The sequence below is a fragment of the Emydura macquarii genome, unplaced genomic scaffold (genome assembly GCF_026122565.2).
Source record: "Emydura macquarii macquarii isolate MOO-44397 ecotype Brisbane River unplaced genomic scaffold, CSIRO-AGI_Emac_v2 contig_1253, whole genome shotgun sequence".
Lineage (NCBI taxonomy): Eukaryota > Metazoa > Chordata > Testudines > Chelidae > Emydura > Emydura macquarii.
The window spans coordinates 75,216,736-75,238,325 of record NW_027131390.1 but is presented as its reverse complement, the minus strand read 5'-3'; the positions used below and the strand labels follow the sequence as shown (position 1 = coordinate 75,238,325).

The 21,590-nt window shown below is 40.2% G+C and overlaps 1 protein-coding gene across 1 annotated transcript; it reads left to right on the top strand.

Moving 5' to 3' along the window:
- The first annotated feature begins 911 nt into the window (after positions 1 to 911).
- On the top strand, positions 912 to 21,559 carry CYBRD1 (cytochrome b reductase 1). The gene is made up of 4 exons (XM_067549256.1): positions 912 to 1,352; positions 9,733 to 9,941; positions 19,005 to 19,159; positions 19,368 to 21,559. Exons 1-4 carry the CDS (start codon positions 1,166 to 1,168, stop codon positions 19,669 to 19,671), a joined length of 855 nt encoding a protein of 284 aa, XP_067405357.1. The 5' UTR covers positions 912 to 1,165; the 3' UTR covers positions 19,672 to 21,559.
- The last annotated feature ends 31 nt before the right edge of the window (positions 21,560 to 21,590 follow it).

Genomic DNA, 21,590 nt, shown 5'->3' with positions numbered 1-21,590 from the left:
CTTCATCCCAGATCTGCATAACAATGCAATCCCACCACTCATTGCTTGTTTCTGAGCCCAAAAGTGACGGTCCACAGTGTGTATCTGCTCTCTGAATGCCGAAAGTATCTGGTGTTGGTTCTTTTCATGGCACACAGCAAGTCAGGCACCTCAGATTCCTGTTCAGATTGGAAGTTCATGATATACTGCATGACCGTTTGTGATGTGTTCATAAGTTACCACAACAGTGGAGAGCTGTGCAGTATCCATCCTTTCAGACAGAGATAGCAGGTACACAGTAAACAATGCTGTGAGATGCAGTTGGAAACCCATGGAATGATGGGATGGAAAAACTGCATCATAGGACATTGAACCTGCATCCATGATGCACTGCAATCCACTCCACTTCCACACAACTAGCTGCAGAAGATGGCTAGATGCACAATGGGTTAGCTACCCACAGTGCACTGCTCTCACCGTCAACATTAACCACCAACTGTGGACATGCTCTGGCGACAGGAGTGCTGTGTGAACGTGAACAAGCGATGTAATTATAGCACTTTTTGATCGGCTGAGTAACTAGCGCTGAGAAAACCGTAGTGAAGACGAAGCCTTGGACAGAAAAACACTTTGTTCTCCACTGTCCAAAATGTGAGGCATTGAGAGAAAAGTGTTTCCTCAAATTCTTAAACATGACCAGACTTTTCATCAACAAGCAATGTAGAAAAGCTTTGGGTAACCCCGGGGAATGGAGAGAGCCCAGCTCAGAAAAGGGCACAGAGGAAAGAGGGATGATAACCCATTCCCCAAACACTATGTTCAAACGCTGCCTGGGGCAATCTGTATCCAAATCCTGCAGATAACCTGAGGGGTAAATCTTGCACAAGGCGTGTTTACTTTGCCATACGAATGACTCGCTGAACTGTCTGCCACACATCCAGCGTGTGCTTTACTTCCCCCGGGGAAGGGGTGTGTGCCTCTCTCCCCGGGGGAGGCCATGCGTGGGCGCCTCCCTCTGTCCTGGCAGTGAATCTGCCCCCTCCACTTCCTCTCCCCCCTGGCGCTCGGGCCGGAGAGAGGACTAGGAGCTCCCGCCCGGCTGTGCGGCCCGACGGAAGGGGGTTAGTGCTAGTGCCTGCCCTGCCCCTCTTGCGCCACTCTTGCTGCGGAGCGCGGCGCTCCGAACATGGAGGGCTACAGGCTTTTTCTCGTGCTGCTGGTCTCGGCGCTGCTGCTGGGCTTCCTCTCCGTGCTCTTCGCCCTCATCTGGGTCTTTCATTACCGGGAGGGGCTCAGCTGGGACGGGGGCTCGGCGGAGTTCAACTGGCACCCGGTCCTCATCATCACCGGCTTCATCTTCATCCAGGGAATCGGTGCGTGAGGAGCGCCGGCACAGTAGGACGTGGGAGCGCAGAGAGGGCTCCCCTCCGGGAGGGACCGCAGGGGGCTGGAGGCGCACAGGCTGCGACGGGGGAAAGGAAGCGAAGGGGGCTGGGGAGGGGAAGGGAGGCGGCGGTGCGGCTTGCGGGGGCTGGTGGGGCTCTACGGACCTGCTGGGACAGGCCAGCGAATAGAATCGTGTTGATGTTGTTACTGTTGACAGTAGTAAATAGACTCCCGTCCTCGTCTGTTGCAAGCAACCCAGTGAGTTCAGCCCTTGCAGAGAGGGGACAACGCATCTTTCCTACTGCGCTGAACTTTCTGGATGTGTTTTTCTCTGGGGCCACTTATTTACCCTGGCCTGGGCTTTCTTTGCGCTTTGAGTAACGCTGCGGAGGGCGGTGTGCTTGCAGGCAGAGTGCATGTAGGCAAGTTGTGGAAGTAAATGTCAGGGGCTGCTGCGTTACTCTGCTCCTCTTCTTCCTCATTCTGTGCTCGGAGCTCCGAAGCCCCACAAGCAAAGCACTCGGAAAAGAGAGGGGCGGTTCTGTGCCACTGGAACCATGCTCAGAGAAGTTTTGCCTTAGTCAGAGCAAACTGCATCATCATAAATGCCATTTAAAAAGCAATTAGTCAGCTTGGCTTCAGTATAAATTACCCCATCAGCTTTCCACTCCTTATTTTATTAAATTTTAACGCTGCAACCTAACTATTGTGAAGTGGCCAGGACGGGAGGAGCTGTTTTCAATTATTTTTGCTTGCGTAATCTTTAAACTTAGAATGACTTGCTTCCTATTAAACAATTGCACCTTTAATATTAACTATATAACACACCATTAGCCCCTGGGGCTGGCATCTTTGTTTTAAGTGTAAAGGTTGCTCAGAATGTGCTAATAGTTAGTTTATTTTTTAGACTGTGACTTAAATTGTATTACTTCAAATGTTTGCTAACTCCCCAGAAACAAGGAATGAAGACATGATAGGTATCTTGTATATGCGCAGATGTATCTTTATGCAGTATGGGGAAGAAAAGGAAAACTTGCAATCTTCTTATTAAGCTTTAAACAATAGAAAAAGTTGTAGGAAAGCTATGGGTGACTGGAACAACAGTGACACTAATCTATTATGTCTATGATTAGGTCCAAATTAAGACTAAAAAGTGCAAAAATAAAGGCATTAAACTGCATCAAAAATATTGACATGTTGGGTGAAAATAAAAGGGATAGAATAATAGAGGAAATGGAGACAGAAGAATAGAAAAGGTTCCAAGAGTCTGTTCCCCTGGCAGTCTTGGCAAATTTCTTGTTGGCTTCAATAGGAGCAGAATCAAGTCCTACATTAACAATGCCGAGGGGCAGTGCAGCAAAAAAAGTGAAACATCTGATTTTTACTTTTTTTTTTTTTTTTTTTTTAAGCATTTAAACTTTTTAGGGGGAGAGCAGGGAATCATTTCTAGCCCTTCTGTTTGCAAAAAAATTTCAATGTCAATGTAAACCAGTGTATTTATTTTCCATCTTTTGCAGTAGTGGTTAATTTAGAAGGTTATTTTTGACCACTTTAAATACCAAAGCTTTTGTTTGGTTCACTGCTGAATAATGTACCAGATTTATCCAGCAAGCTCCCTAGTCCATCTGGACATTTCATAGGAAACTGCTGCAAGCACATTCTTGCAGCAGTAAAGTCAGGCTGCATCTACACTAGGGGGCAATCTATGTCAGCTAAGCCACCTAGTGTAGACACAACCTACACAAATGGAAGAAGTTTTTCTGTCTCTGTGGGAATACTAACTCCGCAAACAACATTAGCTTCATTGAAAGAAGCACTCTTCCATCAGTGTAACTGAATCTACACTTGGGCTTGTCAGCCCTGACTAACATAGCTATGCTGATATAACTTTTCAGCGTAGACCAAGTCTGTTAGATTTAAATACAAAATGTATGGGTGTGACCTTCTAGTTTTGGTTTGGACAGGGAGTTATGTGATTTTAAAAATAAAATCCAAAATTCATTCCTTCAGTGGGGGAGTAGTCCTAGTTCAGTAGCTTAAAGTCAAAATATTTCATTTTTGAGTTGTCATTTCTAATAGGCTCAGTAAATCATATGAAGTGCAGGTTTAGGATCTAATTACACTTCTAATGGAGCAATGGTATGGTAAAACTCTTATTGACTTCAGTAGGAGGTGGATCAGGCCTGTGACTGGGTATATATACTCTCATGGATGAGGAAGGGGCCAGAGCAGCCCTGGTGGTAGGGCTAGCCCCACCCCTCCAGCTCTGTCAATCACACACTATAGGAAGGAGGGCTTTGAAAGGGAGGCAACTGTAGTCAACAGGGGCAGGAAGAAGCAGGATTGCCCTAGGCACCAGGAGTGACTCCTGATACTGCAGAGTAAACTCCTGGGTAGGAGACCTTCACCGCTAAGGAGTATACAGCAGACTTCTAGGGTAGGACAGACAAGCTGAGCCTGCCACCAAGACCTAGCCAGAGCTAATTCCCCCAACCCATTACCTTGGGACTGGATTGTTGACAGCGCTCTAGATTCACCAGTTTCCTGACCACTCCTTTTTCTGGTACCTCACGGAGAAAGCATCCCTGAAGATGTGGGGGTTTCTTACTTCCATTTTGATCTCCCAACTAGAGAGACTTAAAGAGGCCTACAAAGGGCAGATTCCACCTGCAAATAGTAGGGAAGTGGGATGGTGTTGTGACCACCCAGTGTCATTAACTGGGCTTAGTGAGGTTCCCCCACCCTTGAGGGAGGAACTGCCAAGGACTCTGTTACAAGGCCCTTAATTTGTCTGCATCAAACTAACAACTTTTATTTACAAGCAGAGGAATTTATTTTTGCAGAAAGTAGAGAAGTTTGTCTCTGCGGACCTTTCTCCTTCCCACTTACCCTCCTCCCGAGATTTGATCGCCCTCCTACTGTGACCAAAGATTTTGTTTAAAGTTGTATGTGCACAAGGGATTTTTTTTAAAAGTAAATAAAAAGGTCATCACAGCTTAAAAGAAGGAAGTATAAAATGAAGTCATTGGTAAAAGAGTTATCTGTAATATTAAACTCTGAGTACAATTGTCAAATAACAGGAAAAGCAAAGGTGAAGAATGAAGATTGTGCAAGAAATTAGGATTAATACAAGATTAAGAGCATAAACAACAAGATTATGGACCTGATCTAAAATTCACTGTGGTCAATCAAAAGACTCCCATTGACTTCAAAGGGCTTTGGATCAGGCCCTAAAATAGGGCACCTTTTGTAAACATACTGTAGAAAGAAGTAAAATGTCAATGTTACTGATATTGTATTAGAATGGAATAAGCACATGTGGTTATTTAAGGGTAGGGAGGAGACAGAGGGAGTGGAAAGCTGTGGAAAAGCAGAAGAATGAGATGTGAAAAAGAAGCATGGACAGTGGTTTGAGAGGTAGATTTGTAAAATGATTGAGACAATCTAAATTCAATGCAGGAAGGAGGGAGAAAGCTGTTTGGTTGTATTGCTATTATTTGTAAGTGATGCAAGAATAAGTATAACTGGAGAACAGATACAGTAAATGTGCTGTGAAAGAACAAGGTACATGAGCCCCCTACACAGAGGTAGAAAACCATTATTGCACCAGATCTACCTCCAAGATGAGTTTTGACATAACAAGCATGTTCAGGTGAGCAGTTTCAGAGATTAGCGAGAATATTTAATGTAGCTAAATTAAATGTTAATATAATTATTAATTGCCTTAATGAATAAGATATTTTCATAGCAGTTTTTAGAAATACTTGTCACTGTTTCAATATCTTTATTTGGTAAATGGGCTGAATAGAATATTGTGCAGGATTGGAGAATGCCTCAAAACTGTATTTCCCTTGCTTTTTATGTCCCCCTTGAAGTGCCCCCTAGTTACCACAGTGATGGACATGGTGCCAGTATATGAACATAAACAGAAACTAATTTAGGTTCCCTCCCTCTCATGGAAGTGCAAGGGATAATGAGCCCTTAATCATCTGAGTTTTAGGGGAAACATTTTCACTGGAATTCCTTAATGTCACAAAACTTTGAGTACATTTGTGTTGCACCTGCACAATTCCCATTTGTCACTGTAAAATGGATAATGGGAAGCAAACAATTACCAGTTCAAGTATATTTAGGGAGGCCATGACAACTGAGCTTCAGATGTAACCTGAACAACTACAGCACTCCCAAGAAGAGACACAAATAAGCAGCTATAGTTGAACTCAAAAACTTCTTCCCTAAATTGCCTTTACAAGAAGAAATATTACAGTAAATTAGGATCATGCCAAAATGGGTGCCCAAGGAACCTTAGTATGTCTGAATAGTCACTAAACTCTTGAACACATAAATATCCATTCCCACAATTCATCCACAAACCAGTGGAAATTTTACCTCTACAATTCAACTCATAAAAGGATGATAGAAAGTGCATTACATCTTCCTCAATCCATTTGTGTCAACCAATTTTTAAACATTTTTTAAATGTAACTTTCTTACTTATGAAAGAATCTCAGGAAGATCTAGAAAGGTATGCAAGCCAATTTTTACCAATGGGAACAATGGAATAAATCTTCCTAGATTATTTAGAGTGTCAGCTCTGTGAAGTATTGTAAGTCCTATCTTAAACTGGGCCTCTATAAACTTTAATTGTTTAATAGTAAATTAAATTATTTTTATTATTTGAAAAAGCAGTTTATGCTTAGATTATAATTTATGAGGAAAGTTATGAATTAATTTACCAACAGAGAATTGAGGAACTGAGGTACATTCCAAAATATTTTAAGAACTGCTGAGAATGAGGGGATATGATGGATGCAAGATTGCTGGTAAAACTATTAGTTATATCAAGAGAGAATTCTTGCTGTGAGCATGTACCTCATACTAGTAACTCAAAGCAGAAGATGGACCAGTCTTTCCCAGCATGGATCAACATAGTATCTTTCTGAGCCTACACATTTCTGCAACATCTGATCTTGTGCATCCAGGGGCATTCAGATAGGACTTTCCATATAATGAAGCAAGGCTAAAATTGCCCAGTGCAAAATCAGTGGGCTACAATGACTTTATCCAAAATACCTGGATATACCTCATTGGCCCTGAAGCTACAAAGGTGATCCTTGAGAAGGAATAAAGGGAAACTTATCCTATAAAATGTAAGACCATGTGGAAAGAAAGTGCTTTCTCTTGAGGCCAGAGCAGCACCTGATGCCACATGCCCCTTGCTTCCCTTGAAACACTTGGGTCATCAACAATGTCAACCTCACCCATTGTTCCTGCCGGAGAGAAGCTACATAGTTATGAGCTATGGATCACCTAGTTCCAGTCAACAACTACCATAAATAAGCTGGGCAAAATTATTTTGGTGAATAGAAAATTTGACCAAAAATGCATTTTGGAGGGCACCAAAACTTTAGTGACTAGTTTCAGCCAAAATAAAATGGATTTTTTTTTCCTGAACAAATCAAAAGTTAGTTTTGACAATTTTGAAATAAAACATTTGGACTTTCCATTTCAAAATGTAACTATGTTTTATTGGGGGAATAAGTGAAAAATGCCAGGAATCAAAAGGTAAAACCAAACAAAATTCCATTGTGGATTGAAAAACATTCACAAAACTAAATGGTCTCTTCTCCCCTCAAAAAGTTGATTTGTTTAGATTTTTTTTTCATTGTTTTGAGTGGTTTTTAGCTGAAATTTTTGTTGTTTGTTTGGGTTTTGTTTTGTTTTTTTTTTACTTTGTTTTTTTATTTTGTCAAGAAACTGAAAAAACCTGTTTTGGTTTGAAACTAACTTTTTTTCCCCCTGGTTTGGTCTGCAAACCAAAAAAATCAATTATTCACTCAGCCTCATATATGAGTTAAAGATCCTAACAAATGAAAAAATGTAAATTCTGTCAGCCATTTATTATTTAATTCATGGGGATGCTTCAAAGTTCCTGTCCTCTATGAGTGTGTGAATAAATATTGTGTTAATAGGTAATAACACCTTTAATAGTCTCCTATCCTAAATAAGACTAAACTGTCCTTAAATTAGCCAATAACTCCAGAGTTAAGGAATAATGTTCTGGAACTGAAATAAAACTTCGTAGCTCTTAACCATTTTTAATTTGAAAAAATATTTCAAATGTAGGGGGAAATGTATATTTCTCAATTATTTTTTGAAGATTATTAATTAGTTTGTAAAACATAAAGGACCAAATTCTGCAGAAGTAGCATTATTGAATCAGAGGGCAGGATTATGCCCAGATTATTTTCAGAAAACGTTGGGAATAATTAAATTAAAATCTTCAAGAAGTTGTTTACAATTATGCTACTTACATTTATTCATAGTTAGACAAGGCAAGGTATTTTCATTTTTGTTAGACAGTAATCATGTGATTAACATGCTGATTTGTAGCAATCTTTGCTACATCATGAGTTTTGACTCCTGTCAAAGTATCTTGAAAATGAGGCTGCCATCTTGTTTGAGTTTGAATATTGCATGCTTTACTTGTATCCCATTCTTGAACAAAAACCCATAAAATACCTAAATGCTGTATGCACAGTTATATTAACAGAATTTTTTTCACTCCTATATTATGCTTCTCATAGTATGTAGAAATTTACATTGATCTGAGACCTGCTTATATTCAGGGACATTCCATTTGTGAACAGAGTTCTCTTTGTGAATTGTAGAGTGAAATTCTGTAATTTCTGGCATGCATTATACCCAAATAAAAACCCAAATATATAATAGGGCCTTAAAAGCAATTTGCTATTCGTTATTATTCATCCAAAAACACACAATAAATATTTCCTTTCAGGATTTCCATCATATATAATTTCCTTAATAATGCTAAAATTATGGAGCGATAGTGAACTGAAAGCATGAGTGCTGTTTCTTTTGCTAAGATTTTATCCTTATATTACTGGGAGAAAGTCAAGAAATACACTCTTTTCCTCTCCTGTGTACATAATAATGCATTCCTGCACCCTCAGAGTAGGAACATTTTTTATCGCTAGGAATATTCTCGTTCTTTTGTTTTCAGCATAGTTAACTATATATACTTAGCTTGATCCTAGCACATCTGAATGACAGTCTGCAGCCAAAAAAATTAAATGAGGATTTTATCAATTAGTTCATTGTTAAGAAACTGTTGCTTCATATATTGTGAAGGGACTTTTATCTCCAACCACTAAATGTTTTGTGGATCTTTTTTTCATTAAAGTGGTAAATTTCTACCTCTCTTCATTCAATTGCTTTTCTTCCTTTCATTGATATTTCCTGGTGAGGGAGCGCCCTGTGCTCATAGTCTGTCTTTTTCTTATTGGTGAGCAGGTAACATAATGGTATTTCATCTGCAAAGCATAGTCAGATGCAGACTCTCCTTCCTGAACCTAGGGTGACCAGATGTCCCGATTTTATAGGGACAGTCCCAATATTTGGGGCTTTTTCTTATATGGGTGCCTATTCCCTGCCTCCCACCCCTCCAATTTTTTAGACTTGCTATCTGGTCACCCTACCTGAACCTAATAGCTGACAACTATGTGTAAAAAGGGTCAGTGCCAAAAAAGACATGACTTGTGTACAAATAATGTATTCTGAATTAGTCATAACAATTGCACTGAAATCAAAAAGAGTGAGTTTCTTTGTCATTCCACAAATTTTGTCAGGAAGATGTGTGGTAATTAAAAGATCAGTACCTGAAAGGAGAGCAATGCTTTCAGACTTAGACAAAATATACAATTTGCTAGCATTCTTTTACAATATGCATATACTAAAAACTATACTGATACAAGAATAAGTTTTTACAGTTCCAATTTCTGAATCCCTTAGGTTCTAAGAGCCAGATTTTGATTCTCTGACTCTCACTGAGTAGCATCTTACTCCATACATAGTCTCATTGAGTCAGTGGAGTTACTTGTGGAATAAGGTGCTATTTAAAGTGAGAAAGGGCATCTAAATAAATGTTTCCTGTAGATGGACCCATGAATAAATGAAGTAGGCCTTAAGCCTGCAATCTTATCTGTAAAAGGACATGTGCACCTGTAGAATCCCATACCTATCAGGCTTCAGGAGTGGGGCCTAACATTTATTTTTACAAATTAAAACTGTATGCTGTTAGTTTTTAAATACCTGCTCAGTCAAAACTTCTATTAAAAAGGTTAGAAGAAAGTTTATCCCTAGAGGTTATACTTTGGCCTGAATTGTGTGTTGGGAACTAGTGAGATTATGTGTAACACTGCGAAGTGGGAGGAAAAAAATCTGACTCCTCTAAAATTTTTCCTGTTCTGAAGTTTACATTGGAATGATTTGAATTATGCATGATTATCAAAATTCTTATAGAAAAGTGATATTTCCTATTAAATCTTGCTTTTATTCCCTCCTCAGCCATTATTGTGTACAGATTGCCCTGGACCTGGAAATGCAGCAAACTTCTGATTAAATTCATCCACGCTGGGTTAAATACCATAGCAATGATTCTTGCAATTGTTTCTCTGGTAGCTGTTTTTGATTTCCACAATGCCAAGAACATTCCCAACATGTACAGTCTGCACAGCTGGATTGGACTGACTGCTGTTATATTTTATACTCTGCAGGTCAGAATTTAACTACAGTCTTTATAAATAAGATATAAAGTTGAAGAATGTGTTCTATAATGAAATAAAGTACAGTAGAACCTTACTAATTTGCATTAACTACTGGAAGACCTATTTTGATTTACTGAATTTTGCAAATCTGCAAATAAATGCACAAAATTAAAAGAAGTCAAGGATACTGTATCACAAAATGTATTTTGTTCATCATTTTACTTTGATGTAAAAATAGTAGCATAGCCACGGTAACATGGGCGGCAGCAGCTTAGTGCATTAGTTGCCCCAAGTACATACCCACCGGGCTCGGGACTTTTACTCAGGGCAGCTAGCCTGTGCTATCCCAGTTGCACTACTATTTTTAGTATGCTAGCTCAGATAAGAGCTAGCACAAGTATGTGTACACAACCTGGGAATCAAACCCTTGCTTGTTGTGTAGACATACCCTACAAGTTTAATATGAGTCATTTTCTCTACCTTCAGTTTAGAGATTCTACATTTTGAGCTGAATCCCTTACAATAAAAACAAGTCTTGGTTACCTGGTGGTTAAGAGGAAACACAGAAGATGCCCATCTGAGTGCCTGAATTTGGGTCCTGAGCTTTGTCCTTCACTCCGCAGACAGGCAGGAGTAGGGAATCCTGTGGAATCAGTGTGTTCTTATACTGCAAATGGGGAGCATTTTGCATTGCTGTCCAGCATGCTCTATCACTGACTAAAAGAGCAACAATTACTGGCTATTAAGGGAGTAATGGCCAGCCCTTCCTAGGGGGAAGATACAAGCAAACACATGGCCTTTTGCAAAAGAGGAACAAATGGGTAAATTCCTGGAGCATCTCCTCCCTGCCAAAAATCAAAACACAAGCTGTAGGTCTGCAAGGTCTGTACCATTTAAATCTAAAGTGAAGGTCTGTTGAAAATATGTTTAATGAAAACTTGTATTTTAGAGAATATAGCAAATCTGTATCAAGGATCCCTTTAATATTAACACCAGTTCTTAATACTTCACATATAAAATGGCATCTTTCAATTCAGAGATGTCAAAATGCTTTACAACACTTGATGATACTTCACATGACTTTTTGAGTGGGTATTAGTGAATTAATTTTATATATGGATAAACTGAAGTACACAAATGGTAAGTGGCTTGACTGAGGTAACTCAGCAAGTAGAGTTGGCAATAGAACCCAGAACCCTTGACTTCCAGACTCTTGTTCTAACTACTGGATTAGACTGCTCCCTGTATTCATTAGATGGGAAAATTTACTTGATGCAGGAATCAATGATCTACTCTAAGGCCTATATTATGCAAAAGACATAACAGTAGCTCTTCTTGGTAATTTGATCCTTATACCAATTACAGCAGGTATCTAAAAATATTTCTTTAACTCACAGATCATGATCTCAGTTTTTTGAAGTTTTGGCTTTTGTAGTTTTCTAAAATAAAACATTACATTAAGATAAAATAGGGGGAGGAATCACAAACTCCTAGGATTCAATACTATATTAACTATATGTATAGTTTTTAGTAATTAAACATCATTTACTGTTGATTGAGACTTTGATAGTTATATAAAATATTTTGGCTCAAAATTTCCAAGCTAAATATGTTGTTGCAACCATAACTTAGAATTACTCCATTCATTTATGACTACATCTGAAACACCACCCAAACTAATGGTTGTCAAACAGATTATGTAAAGAAAATCCTCTAGTTTTCTGTCCTGAGACATTTTTCTTTAGTTATTCCATAATTCATATTCCAATGAACATTGGATAACTGAAGTCCTGTTTCATCAATCTTTTAGCCCTTTTGGAGGTTTCTTTTATCTTGTTAAATGTTTCTTGGTGTGCCCTCTCATGCTACGCATCATAATTACCTGCAGAAATAGCCTGTTTCAATCTTTTTTCTTTTAAACTTACAGTCCTCCTTTATTCCTAGTCAACAGTTGAGTCCTTATTTGGACTTTTTCTAGAAATTACATCATGTCATTTTTAAAGTTCTAGCCATTTTCCTGTTTAAGACTATTCTATTGTCAAAATGACAACCTGTTCACTTCCTTCCCTTCACTATCTCTTCCTTTTTTATTTCTGCTTTATATCCCTGTTCTTCTGGAGATAGAGAAACAAAAGGTGGAGAAGGGAAAGATAAGCAAAAGAGAGAGATAACAATCACAAGAATGGGAAATGAGGGAGACGGCATATGAATGCTGGAAGATGGGGAAAGGGGGTAAAGCAAGGCAAAGGGATTGTGACATAATATGAGTACTGAGACAGAACTAAGAATTGCACAACATAAGATCTGGTACAAAAAAGATCAAATTAATCGCTTGTTGTACAAAACCACCTGTATATGCAAGTTAACTTCTGCACCCATGTGGAGTCCTGTTGACTTCGGTGGAGCTCTGCACAGGCTTGTGGGGGTTGCACTACATTGAGTCAGATTAGATGTATACCAGGCTCTGATCCTATCATCTAAAGCACTACCTTAAAAATACAGTTTTAAAATGTTTGTGGTTTTCTCCATCCATACCAGCTAGCCAGTTTAAAATATTATAGTTTGAACTAATTTTAAACCATTGTGACAAAGCTTTTCCTCTACCTCGATGGGTCCAGCACTTCCTTCTAGCGGTAGATTAGGGAACTGCTTCACCCCTTAGTGTTTCTTCCACCCTCTAATGGTAGGTGAGGATAATGCAGCCACTCTAAGATGGCTGCTCCCTGCTGGCTCCCAGTCCTGTCTCTGGTTCTCACAGGCCCTTGCCTCTTCGCTGGGGCTCTTTCCCCTCCAGTGAATGGCTGGTGGGGGGAGGGGGAAAGCCCAGTCCCACCCTCAACTCCGGGCCCCAACGCAGGGACTGTACAAACCGTAGCCTCATGCTGTGGCTTCAAGAAAGCTACTAGCTTCCCTGGGTTACTTCCCTGTGCCTCTTGACTTAATGGCCATACTCTGCTCGGACAGGTGCCCTTCCTGGCCTCCTTGCCAGAGAAGGTTCTTGACCTCTGACAGCCCCACAGGCGTGGTAGTGCCCAAACCAAATGTCCAGTTCAATCTTTCCCTTCTGGCAGGGTCTCTTCCCCTTAGGCCTACAGGCCTGGGAAAGGTCCTTTGCCCTCTTTGGGCAGGGTTTTCCCTCCCCCCGTCTTTGTACCTGCAGGGTTCTCTTCTGCCAGCATTCTGCTCCTTCTCCTAAACCCTCCTGGCTCTTGACAGCATCTTGCTTGCTCACACACACTCTGGGAGTTTGCCTCACTCCCACAATTCCAGCCACACCCTTTCTCTGAAGAGGAGGCTTTTTAACAAGTCCTGGGTGGGGCCTTGATTGGCTCCAGGTGTATTAATTAACCAGGAGTAACCCCTGCTCAGCTACCAGGGGAAAAGGGACTTGCTGATTCTGGGGCTGATATATCGGCCTTCTAGCACTCTCCAGTAGCCATCCGGTCTGACCCAGTCACATATCCCTGCCCCCTGTTCAACACCATGGGGCTGGGCAGCTTGGGTCGTTAGACAGTGCACCCGTGAGAGGCCATCCTCATTGCCGTGGCGACTCCTGGCCCTGTGTTGGATGGTAATGGATGGAATGGTTGGAGGGACAGGAACCACCTGGTCACCCTTGCATTTTTGTCTTTGTTCCGTTGCATCCACTGGAGGGGGACATGGTCGGTCAGGAAAGTAAATCTTCGGCCCAGCAGATAATACCTGAGGGTTTCCATTGCCCACTTGACAGCAAGGCACTCCTTCACCACCACTGCATATTTTTGTTCATTCAGAAGGAGCTTTCTGCTGAGGTAGAGGATGGTGTGTTCCTCTTCTCCCACCATCTGTGACAGGACAGCCCCCAATCCTACCTCGGATGCATCAGTCTGTAATATAAATTCCTTCGTAAAGTCTGGGGCCACAAGCACGGGGTTGTTTCTGAGGGCTGTCTGTAGGTCTCTGAAGGCCTCCTCCGCCTTGTTGGTCCATTTCACCATTTCTGGGCCCCGAGCCTTTACCAGGTCCGTCAGGGGACCTGCTTTGGTGACGAAGTGTGGGATGAATCTCCGGTAATACCCCACTATGCCGAGGAATGCTTAGACCTGTTTCTTCCTGTTCAGTCGGGGCCAATTTTGGATGGCCTCCAGCTTATTCACTTGGGGCTTCACTACGCCCCTTCCCACAACATACTCCAAGTATTTAGCTTCTGATAATCCTATGGCACACTTCGCCAGATTTGCTAAAAGGCCCGTCCTCCTCAGGGTATTCAATACTGCTTCTACTTTTCCCAGGTGGGTTTCCCTGTCTGGGGTATGGATAATCACATCGTCCAGGTATGCAGTGGCATAGCTGCATGGGGGCGCAACAACTTGCCCATAAGGTGCTGAAAGTTGGCTGGGGCCCCATGTAGTCCGAAGGGGAGAACAGTGTAGTGGAATAGAACCTCAGGTGTGAAGTAGGGAATCTATTCTTTTGCTTCTTTGGCCAGGGGAATCTGCCATGCCCTTTTGTCCAGGTTGGTCAGGAATCGGGCCTTGTTCAATTGGTCAACTAAAAGGCCCGTCCTCCTCAGGGTATTCAATACTGCTTCTACTTTTCCCAGGTGTGTTTCCCTGTCTGGGGTATGGATAATCACATCGTCCAGGTATGCAGTGGCATAGCTGCATGGGGGTGCAACAACTTGCCCATAAGGTGCTGAAAGTTGGCTGGGGCCCCATGTAGTCCGAAGGGGAGAACAGTGTAGTGGAATAGAACCTCAGGTGTGAAGTAGGGAATCCATTCTTTTGCTTCTTTGGCCAGGGGAATCTGCCATGCCCTTTTGTCCAGGTTGGTCAGGAATCGGGCCTTGTCCAATTGGTCAACTAATTCATCTATGCGTGGTATAGGGTACTCATTGAATTTGGAAATCTCATTCAGTTGGTGAAAGTCATCACACAACCTCGTGGGCCGTCAGGTTTAGGTACCAGCACAATCGGGCTGGACCACTGGCTGTGGGATTCTTCAATGACTACCAGTTCTAAAATTTTTTTTACCTCGGCCTTGATTTCCTCCCTTTTTGCCTCTGGGACTCTGTAGGGCCTTATTGTTACCTTGGCCCCGGGGTTCATGATGATGTAGTGACAGGCCTCTGTTGTTCGGCCTGGCTTTGTTGAGAACACATCTCAATTTCGATTAACCATCTCAGCCACCTCGGCCTTTTGGTCTGACGATAGGTCGGGGGATACCTTCACCTGTTCATGTGGGTTGAGTCTCTAGGGTGACTACACATGCCTCTCGGGCCTCCCATGGCTTCAGGAGGTTGATGTGGTAGACCTGCTCTTGTTTCCGGCAACCCAGCTGTCGCACCATTGTAATTTACCATTCCCAGGGGTTCGACTACTTCGTAAGGCCTCTGCCATTGGGCCAAGAGCTTGCTCTTGGCCGTGGGTACAAGTACCATTACTCGGTCTTCAGGCTGGAGTCGTTGAACCTTTGCTTGGTGGTTATAGTAGGTCTGCTGGGCCTCTTGTTGCCTTCTCCAGCAGTTCTTCTACAATGGGAGTGACCTGAGCTATTTAGTCTCTCAACTGTAGTATGTGGTCAATTAGGTTTCTCCCTGGGTTCGGTTCTTCCTCCCAAATCTCCCTGGCGATGTCTAATATGCCCTAGGGGTGTCATCCATATAACTCGAAGGGGGAAAACCCCATGGAGGCCTAAAGAACCTCCCGGATGGTGAACATGAGGTAAGGCAATAGAGTATCTCAGTCTTTTCTGTCCCAACTTACTACTTGTCTTATCATAGCCTTGAGAGTCCTTTTGAACTTTTCCATCTGGCTGTCAGTCTGTGGGTGGAAAACAGAAGTCCGCAGGGCCTATATGTGAAGCAGGGCACTTAGGTCCTTCATTATTTTTGACATGAAGGAGGTCCCTTGATCCATCAGGAGCTCTTTAGGTAATCCTACTCTGGCAAAGATCTTTAATAGCTCTGTTGCTATCATGTTAGAGGCAGTGTTCTGTAGGGGAACGGCCTCCAGTATTGAGTGACATAGTCCAGGACAAGAATGTGTTGGTGGCCTCGGGCTGTCTTCTCCAAGGGTCCCACCAGGTCCATACCTATCTGCTCAAATGGGACCTTGATAATTGGCAGAGGAACCAGAGGGGCCCATAAATGTGCATGGGGGCTGTGTAGTTGGCATTCAGGGCAAGAGGCACAATAGCACTGGACTTCCTTGTGTTCTCCCAGCCAGAAGATCCTCCATAGGACCCATGCCAGGGTTTTCTACACTCCTAGGTGTATAGAACGAGTTTTGATAATTCTGCTTATGATAATGAAGATGACTGGAATGGGGATTTCACCTCTCTGTTTTAGCCTATCTTTCCTCACCATGATCTTACTGAATACGCAAACTAATAATCTATTTGCTTTTCAAGTATATGTGCACATTGCAGCCCTGAAAACAGACAGACTCATTTAGTTTAGAAGGGTGATTTCTTCATTTACAGAGCATTAATGATGCACACCAACAAATAAAAATTCTCCAAATTGCAAGACAAACCAAAATGGAAGCCGTGGTAAATCCACTCTAGAAATATTGGAAACGAATGAAACACATCAGTTAACAAAACTACAATAAAAATAAAAACTCACTTAGCTTAATTACAAACAAACACAAATTCCAGTCATAAAAATGTGCCACAAACTAAGCCATTAAAAGACACGGAAGGCAGCAACGCCTATGCTAGTAATTTTTGCTGAACATTTATTATTAAATCTTTGAAAAACATAATTGTCTTTCTTCATAACAGACTAATTTTTGAAACTGTCCTCATCCCCCAATGAACTACATTTAATGTTTTGACCATAGATATTTCTTTGCTGGCACTAAAGTAGGTACCATCATTCCTTGCTTCAAAATGCAAACAACCACAAACTTTCTGAGCCGTTACCTGAAGTCTGATAACTAATACTAAAGAACTCAATGTTATGAATATTACATTACGAAAGCCTAAGGTACATTAGTTATAGCCCCATTTTATGTATGGGCAAACAGACACAGAGTTCTCCATTTCTCTCTCAAGATATCACTATATTATCTGAGCACAACCCGAATATTTATGGACTTCTCATTACAACACTCTGAGTGAGGAAAACCTTATTATGCCTGTTTAAAAGATGGAACTGAGGCAGAGAGAGAGATATTAAGAATAAAATTGTCAATGGTTCCTAAATCACTTAGGGTAACATTTTCAGATGCATGTAAGTGATTTGCTCAAGGTCACACAGGAAATCTGAGGTAGAGCCAAACACTGAACCCGGATCTTCCGAGTCTCAGTTCATTCCTTTTATCAAAAAACCACTCTTTCTTTGCCGCCCAAAGTCACACCACACACACAATCAGTGGAACAAGATAGAAGTCCTGACTCTGTGTCTTTAGAACAGGGTGCTGCAGAGAGAATATAGTCTACTGATTAAACAAAGAATTGGGGGTCAGATCTTGATTCTATTTCTCACTCTGCCACTGTGAACTTGAGCAAGTCACTTAACCTCTCAGTGCCTAGCTTTCCTCATCTATAAAATTAGGATAATATTACTTCTCTAATGGTGGCATTATAAGATTTAAGTCAGCAGTGTTTATAAAATGATCTGAAATCCTCAGATGGAAAGTACTATCAAAATAGAAAAAGTATTACTCTCATTAATAGACATTCCACCATTGCCTGCCTTTTGACATTTCTGTAGTGAAGCAGTAGTGCCTAAAGAAAAAACTGTTTTTAGTAAAACAACTCTATGATAAAATAAGGTTTTACAAATTAATAGTCTGAATAATTACATTTCAGTAGCATTCCTGAGACAATGTTCATATACTATATTGTACCTAAAGGATACCCTATTCCTGTGGATATGGTACTGTAACCTGCCCTATTTGGACAAAATGTATTTGAATACTGCTGAATGCAATGTAGTCTATTTAGGAACAAAGAATGCAGGCTATACTTGTAGAATGGGGGCTGCATCCTGGAAAACACTGGCTTTGAAAAGGACTTAGGGATCTTAATGGATGAGCAACTCAACATGACCTCCCTGTGCTGTTGCAAAGAAGGTTAAAGTGATCCTTGGACATATAAACAGGAGAATAGTGAGTAGGGAGGTGATTTTACCTTTGTACACAGTATTGGTGAGACTGATTCTGGAATATTGCATCCAGTTCTAGTGACTGCATTTTAAAAAAGATGTTGAAAAACTGGAGAGTGTGCAAAGAAAATTATTTGAGGGTTAGAAAAATGCCTTATAGTGAGAGATTAAAGAGCTCAACCTGTTTAGTTTATCAAAAAGAAAATTGAGAGGTGACTTTTATTATGGTGTAAAAGTATTTTCACAGGGAGAAAATAAGAGGGCTCTTTAATCTAGCAGAGAAAAGCATAACAAGAACCAAAGGCTGGAAGTTAAAGCAGGACAAATTTAAATTAAAGAAATAAAATGCACGTTTTTAACAGCAAGTGGGATTAACCACTGCAACAAACTACTGAGAGAAATGGTGGATTCGCCATCTCTTGATGTCTTCAAATCAAGACTTGATGTCTTTCTGGAAGACATGCTTTAGTCAAACATAAGTTACTTGACTCAATACAAGAGTATCCAGGTGAAATTCTATGGCCTGTTTTATACAGGTCAGACTAGTTGATTCAGTGGTCACTTCTGGCCTTAACTAATGAATGAATGAAGTGGTGGGGAAGGGGAGAAATAAAAATTAAAGGGGATACTTTTAAAATAAAAATAATCTTCACTCCGTACAGTATTAATGCCATATTTTATTGAAAACAAAAACTTAAAATGTTGTTTTTCACTATTCAGCTTGGTGACTTTTTACCATTTCCACTTAATTTGGACAGTGGACTGGTTTATTTATAATCCATTTAATGGATTTAGACGCTAGTACAATATTGTCTTTGGGTTTAACACTACAGGGCAATATGCTTAAAAATATATTCCTAGTCCAATTAGATTTGGGCCTCAGACATTTTAAGAATGAACCTTTATGATGGTTTCAATTTTCATTTAAAAGTGCAGCTTTCTTTCACCGTTTTAATGCTGAATCTGTATTCTTTGTTTAGCTTGTCTTAGGTTTTGCTGTCTTTCTGCTGCCCTTTGCTCCAGTTTCTCTTCGAGCATCTCTCATGCCAATACATATTTACTCTGGTCTTCTCATCTTTACAACAGTGATTGCAACAGCTCTCATGGGATTCACAGAGAAACTTATTTTTGCTCTGTAAGTACCGTATTTCATATTTCACTCTTTCACTTGTTTGCTCATTAAATTCAATCATTGAAGACTATCCTCAAGTTTGCATACAACAATGTATTCTAGTATTAAGCCATTGTTTATTTTTAGCAACAGGAATAGCAGTCTTTTTTTAAGGCAACTTTAAGATGATTGTTCTTAAAACAGTTGTTTTTATTTATTTTTCCCCTCAAAGGAAAAATCCTTCATATAGCACATCTCCACCAGAGGCAATTTTTGTCAACACTCTTGGCCTTTTGGTTCTAATCTTTGGTACTCTTATTTTGTGGATGGTAACAAGGCCCCACTGGAAGCGCCCACCAGAACAAAATTCTAAAATTCAGCAGCCAAAAGGAGGAACACCAGAAGGCACAGAAGAGGAATCCACCATGACAGACTGCAGCAATACAGATAAATCTGATGTGGAGTTCAATAGCGAAGCAGCAGCCAGAAAACGAAACCTCAAACTCGATGAGGTAGGGCAACGGTCTACCATGTAGAGTACACAGAATTGCTGTAGTCTTACATTATCAAAAAAGCTATTGCTATCTAACTATTGATTACATTTGGTATTTAAACAGGGGTTTTATATCAGGCTTGCTTAATGCAATTCAGTTTTTCTGCACAATGAGTATGAGCTGAAAAGATCTCTAAAATCCAGTAGAATACATATTTGTCATGTCATTCCTTATTGTATCTCTGTTTAAAAGCATTGAGAACTGGGATGAAAAAACATGTTGAGATTTGTGCCTTTTAAGATAAATGTAGTATGTCTGGAAATTTTTAAAAGCATCTAATGGAAAAATAATTTCTAAACCAAATCTTAATTTATCGGTTGTGTCTATGCATTTCACTAGTTTCTTTAGCCAGTTATTATGACTGGGACTAAGTTCTGCCCTGAGTTATGCTGTGAATGGGCATGAATGAGAGTTGTATATGCACTCTAGAGGGCAGAATTTATCCATTAGTACATGCTTATGCTGTTTTATAATATTGTTCCACTTTCTTAAGGCCTGATTCTTAAAGCAGATGAGCATTCTCAGTTCCCACTGAATTCCATGGGAGTTGAGGTCACAGCATTTTTCAGAATCACACTGTAAGCATTTTTGGCCCAAAATTTTGAACTTAGATTAAAGAAATTAAACAGAATTTTTGTTAAAATTTTCACTAAAATGTCATGTTGTTTTTGACCAGCTTTTTCTTTTTCTTTTTTTTTTTTTTTTGAGTTAATCAACATTTTGAAATTTTTTTTTTAAGCCAGCTCTAGTAAATGTAGAGATTTATAGCTAGCATCTACCTTTGGATACATGTGATTGCTACTGAAACCCAGGGGAGCTACAAATAGACATCTAAGGGTAGTATTTTGCCTGTTTTGAAAGTTTCATGTATGCAGTTTTTGCATTAACTTCATGAGTAGGATTACAAAACTATGTATTGGGTCATCTAATCCATCCCTTTCTCTTGGGCTCTGGAACAAGTACAGTATTTTGAAACTTTTTTTTTTTCTATTTGGTCTGGAAGAGTAAGATGAGGAAAGCAGTGTCTAGTGGTTCAAGCACCGGATTAGAAATCAGAACATATGGGCTATATCTACACTGCAATTAGAAAACAGCGGCTAGTCTGTGCCAGATGGCTCGGGCTAAGAGGCTGTTTAACTGTGCTGTAGACAGCTGGCACGGGCTAGCCACAGGTTTTTAATTGCAGTGTAGACATACTCATGGATTCTATTCCCACCTCTGCCACTGGCTCACTCTAATCTTAGGCAAATCATATAACCTCTGTCTTATTTTCCTCCTTTTTAAATTGAAGATTTATGTAATGCTTAACAGGCAATGAATTTAATATTTGTAAAAGTGCTTTGCACTTCTGTAGCACCTTCTGACAATCAGTATTAATGCATTACTTTTACCTAAATTCTCTCTCAAATATAAAAATAGACATTGCTTTTACTTCCTTGCATAATTCTAAAAGAATGGAAAACTGCTCTCATAGAAAAATAATTATAATGGATTGCTTTATGTGATTTTAAGTATCCAAAGTGATTAGCCTTTCTCTTGTAACCCTCTTGTAAAGGTTGCCAAACTTTTGTAATACAAGTGTCTAGACCTAAAATCATTAGAACATGTGGCATAGCTACTTCACATTTATCACTATTCATGTTGCAAAGAACTCTGGACTAGAGCTTTGAGCACTACACCACTTTTCATTTCTTCTGAAGACTGTTTTCACTTTGATTTATTTTTCAGCTTCTCACACATTCAAACACATTAGGATCCCACAAATATTTTAATCTTTCTAGCTCAAAGTGTTGCATTGATATACATAGTTTTGATTACTTATTGTTATTTTATGTCTCCTTTGTGACAATAAAACACCTTGTGTCATGAGCATGGGTTTGTAATAACATTTAATCATTTGA

Coding starts and splice junctions, on each gene's coding strand:
- CYBRD1 (XM_067549256.1), top strand. CDS start 1,166: ATGGAGGGCTACAGGCTTTTTCTCGTGCTGCTGGTCTCGGCGCTGCTG. Junction 1,353..9,732: donor CATCTTCATCCAGGGAATCG/GTGCGTGAGGAG, acceptor TTCCCTCCTCAG/CCATTATTGTGTACAGATTG. Junction 9,942..19,004: donor TTATATTTTATACTCTGCAG/GTCAGAATTTAA, acceptor TTCTTTGTTTAG/CTTGTCTTAGGTTTTGCTGT.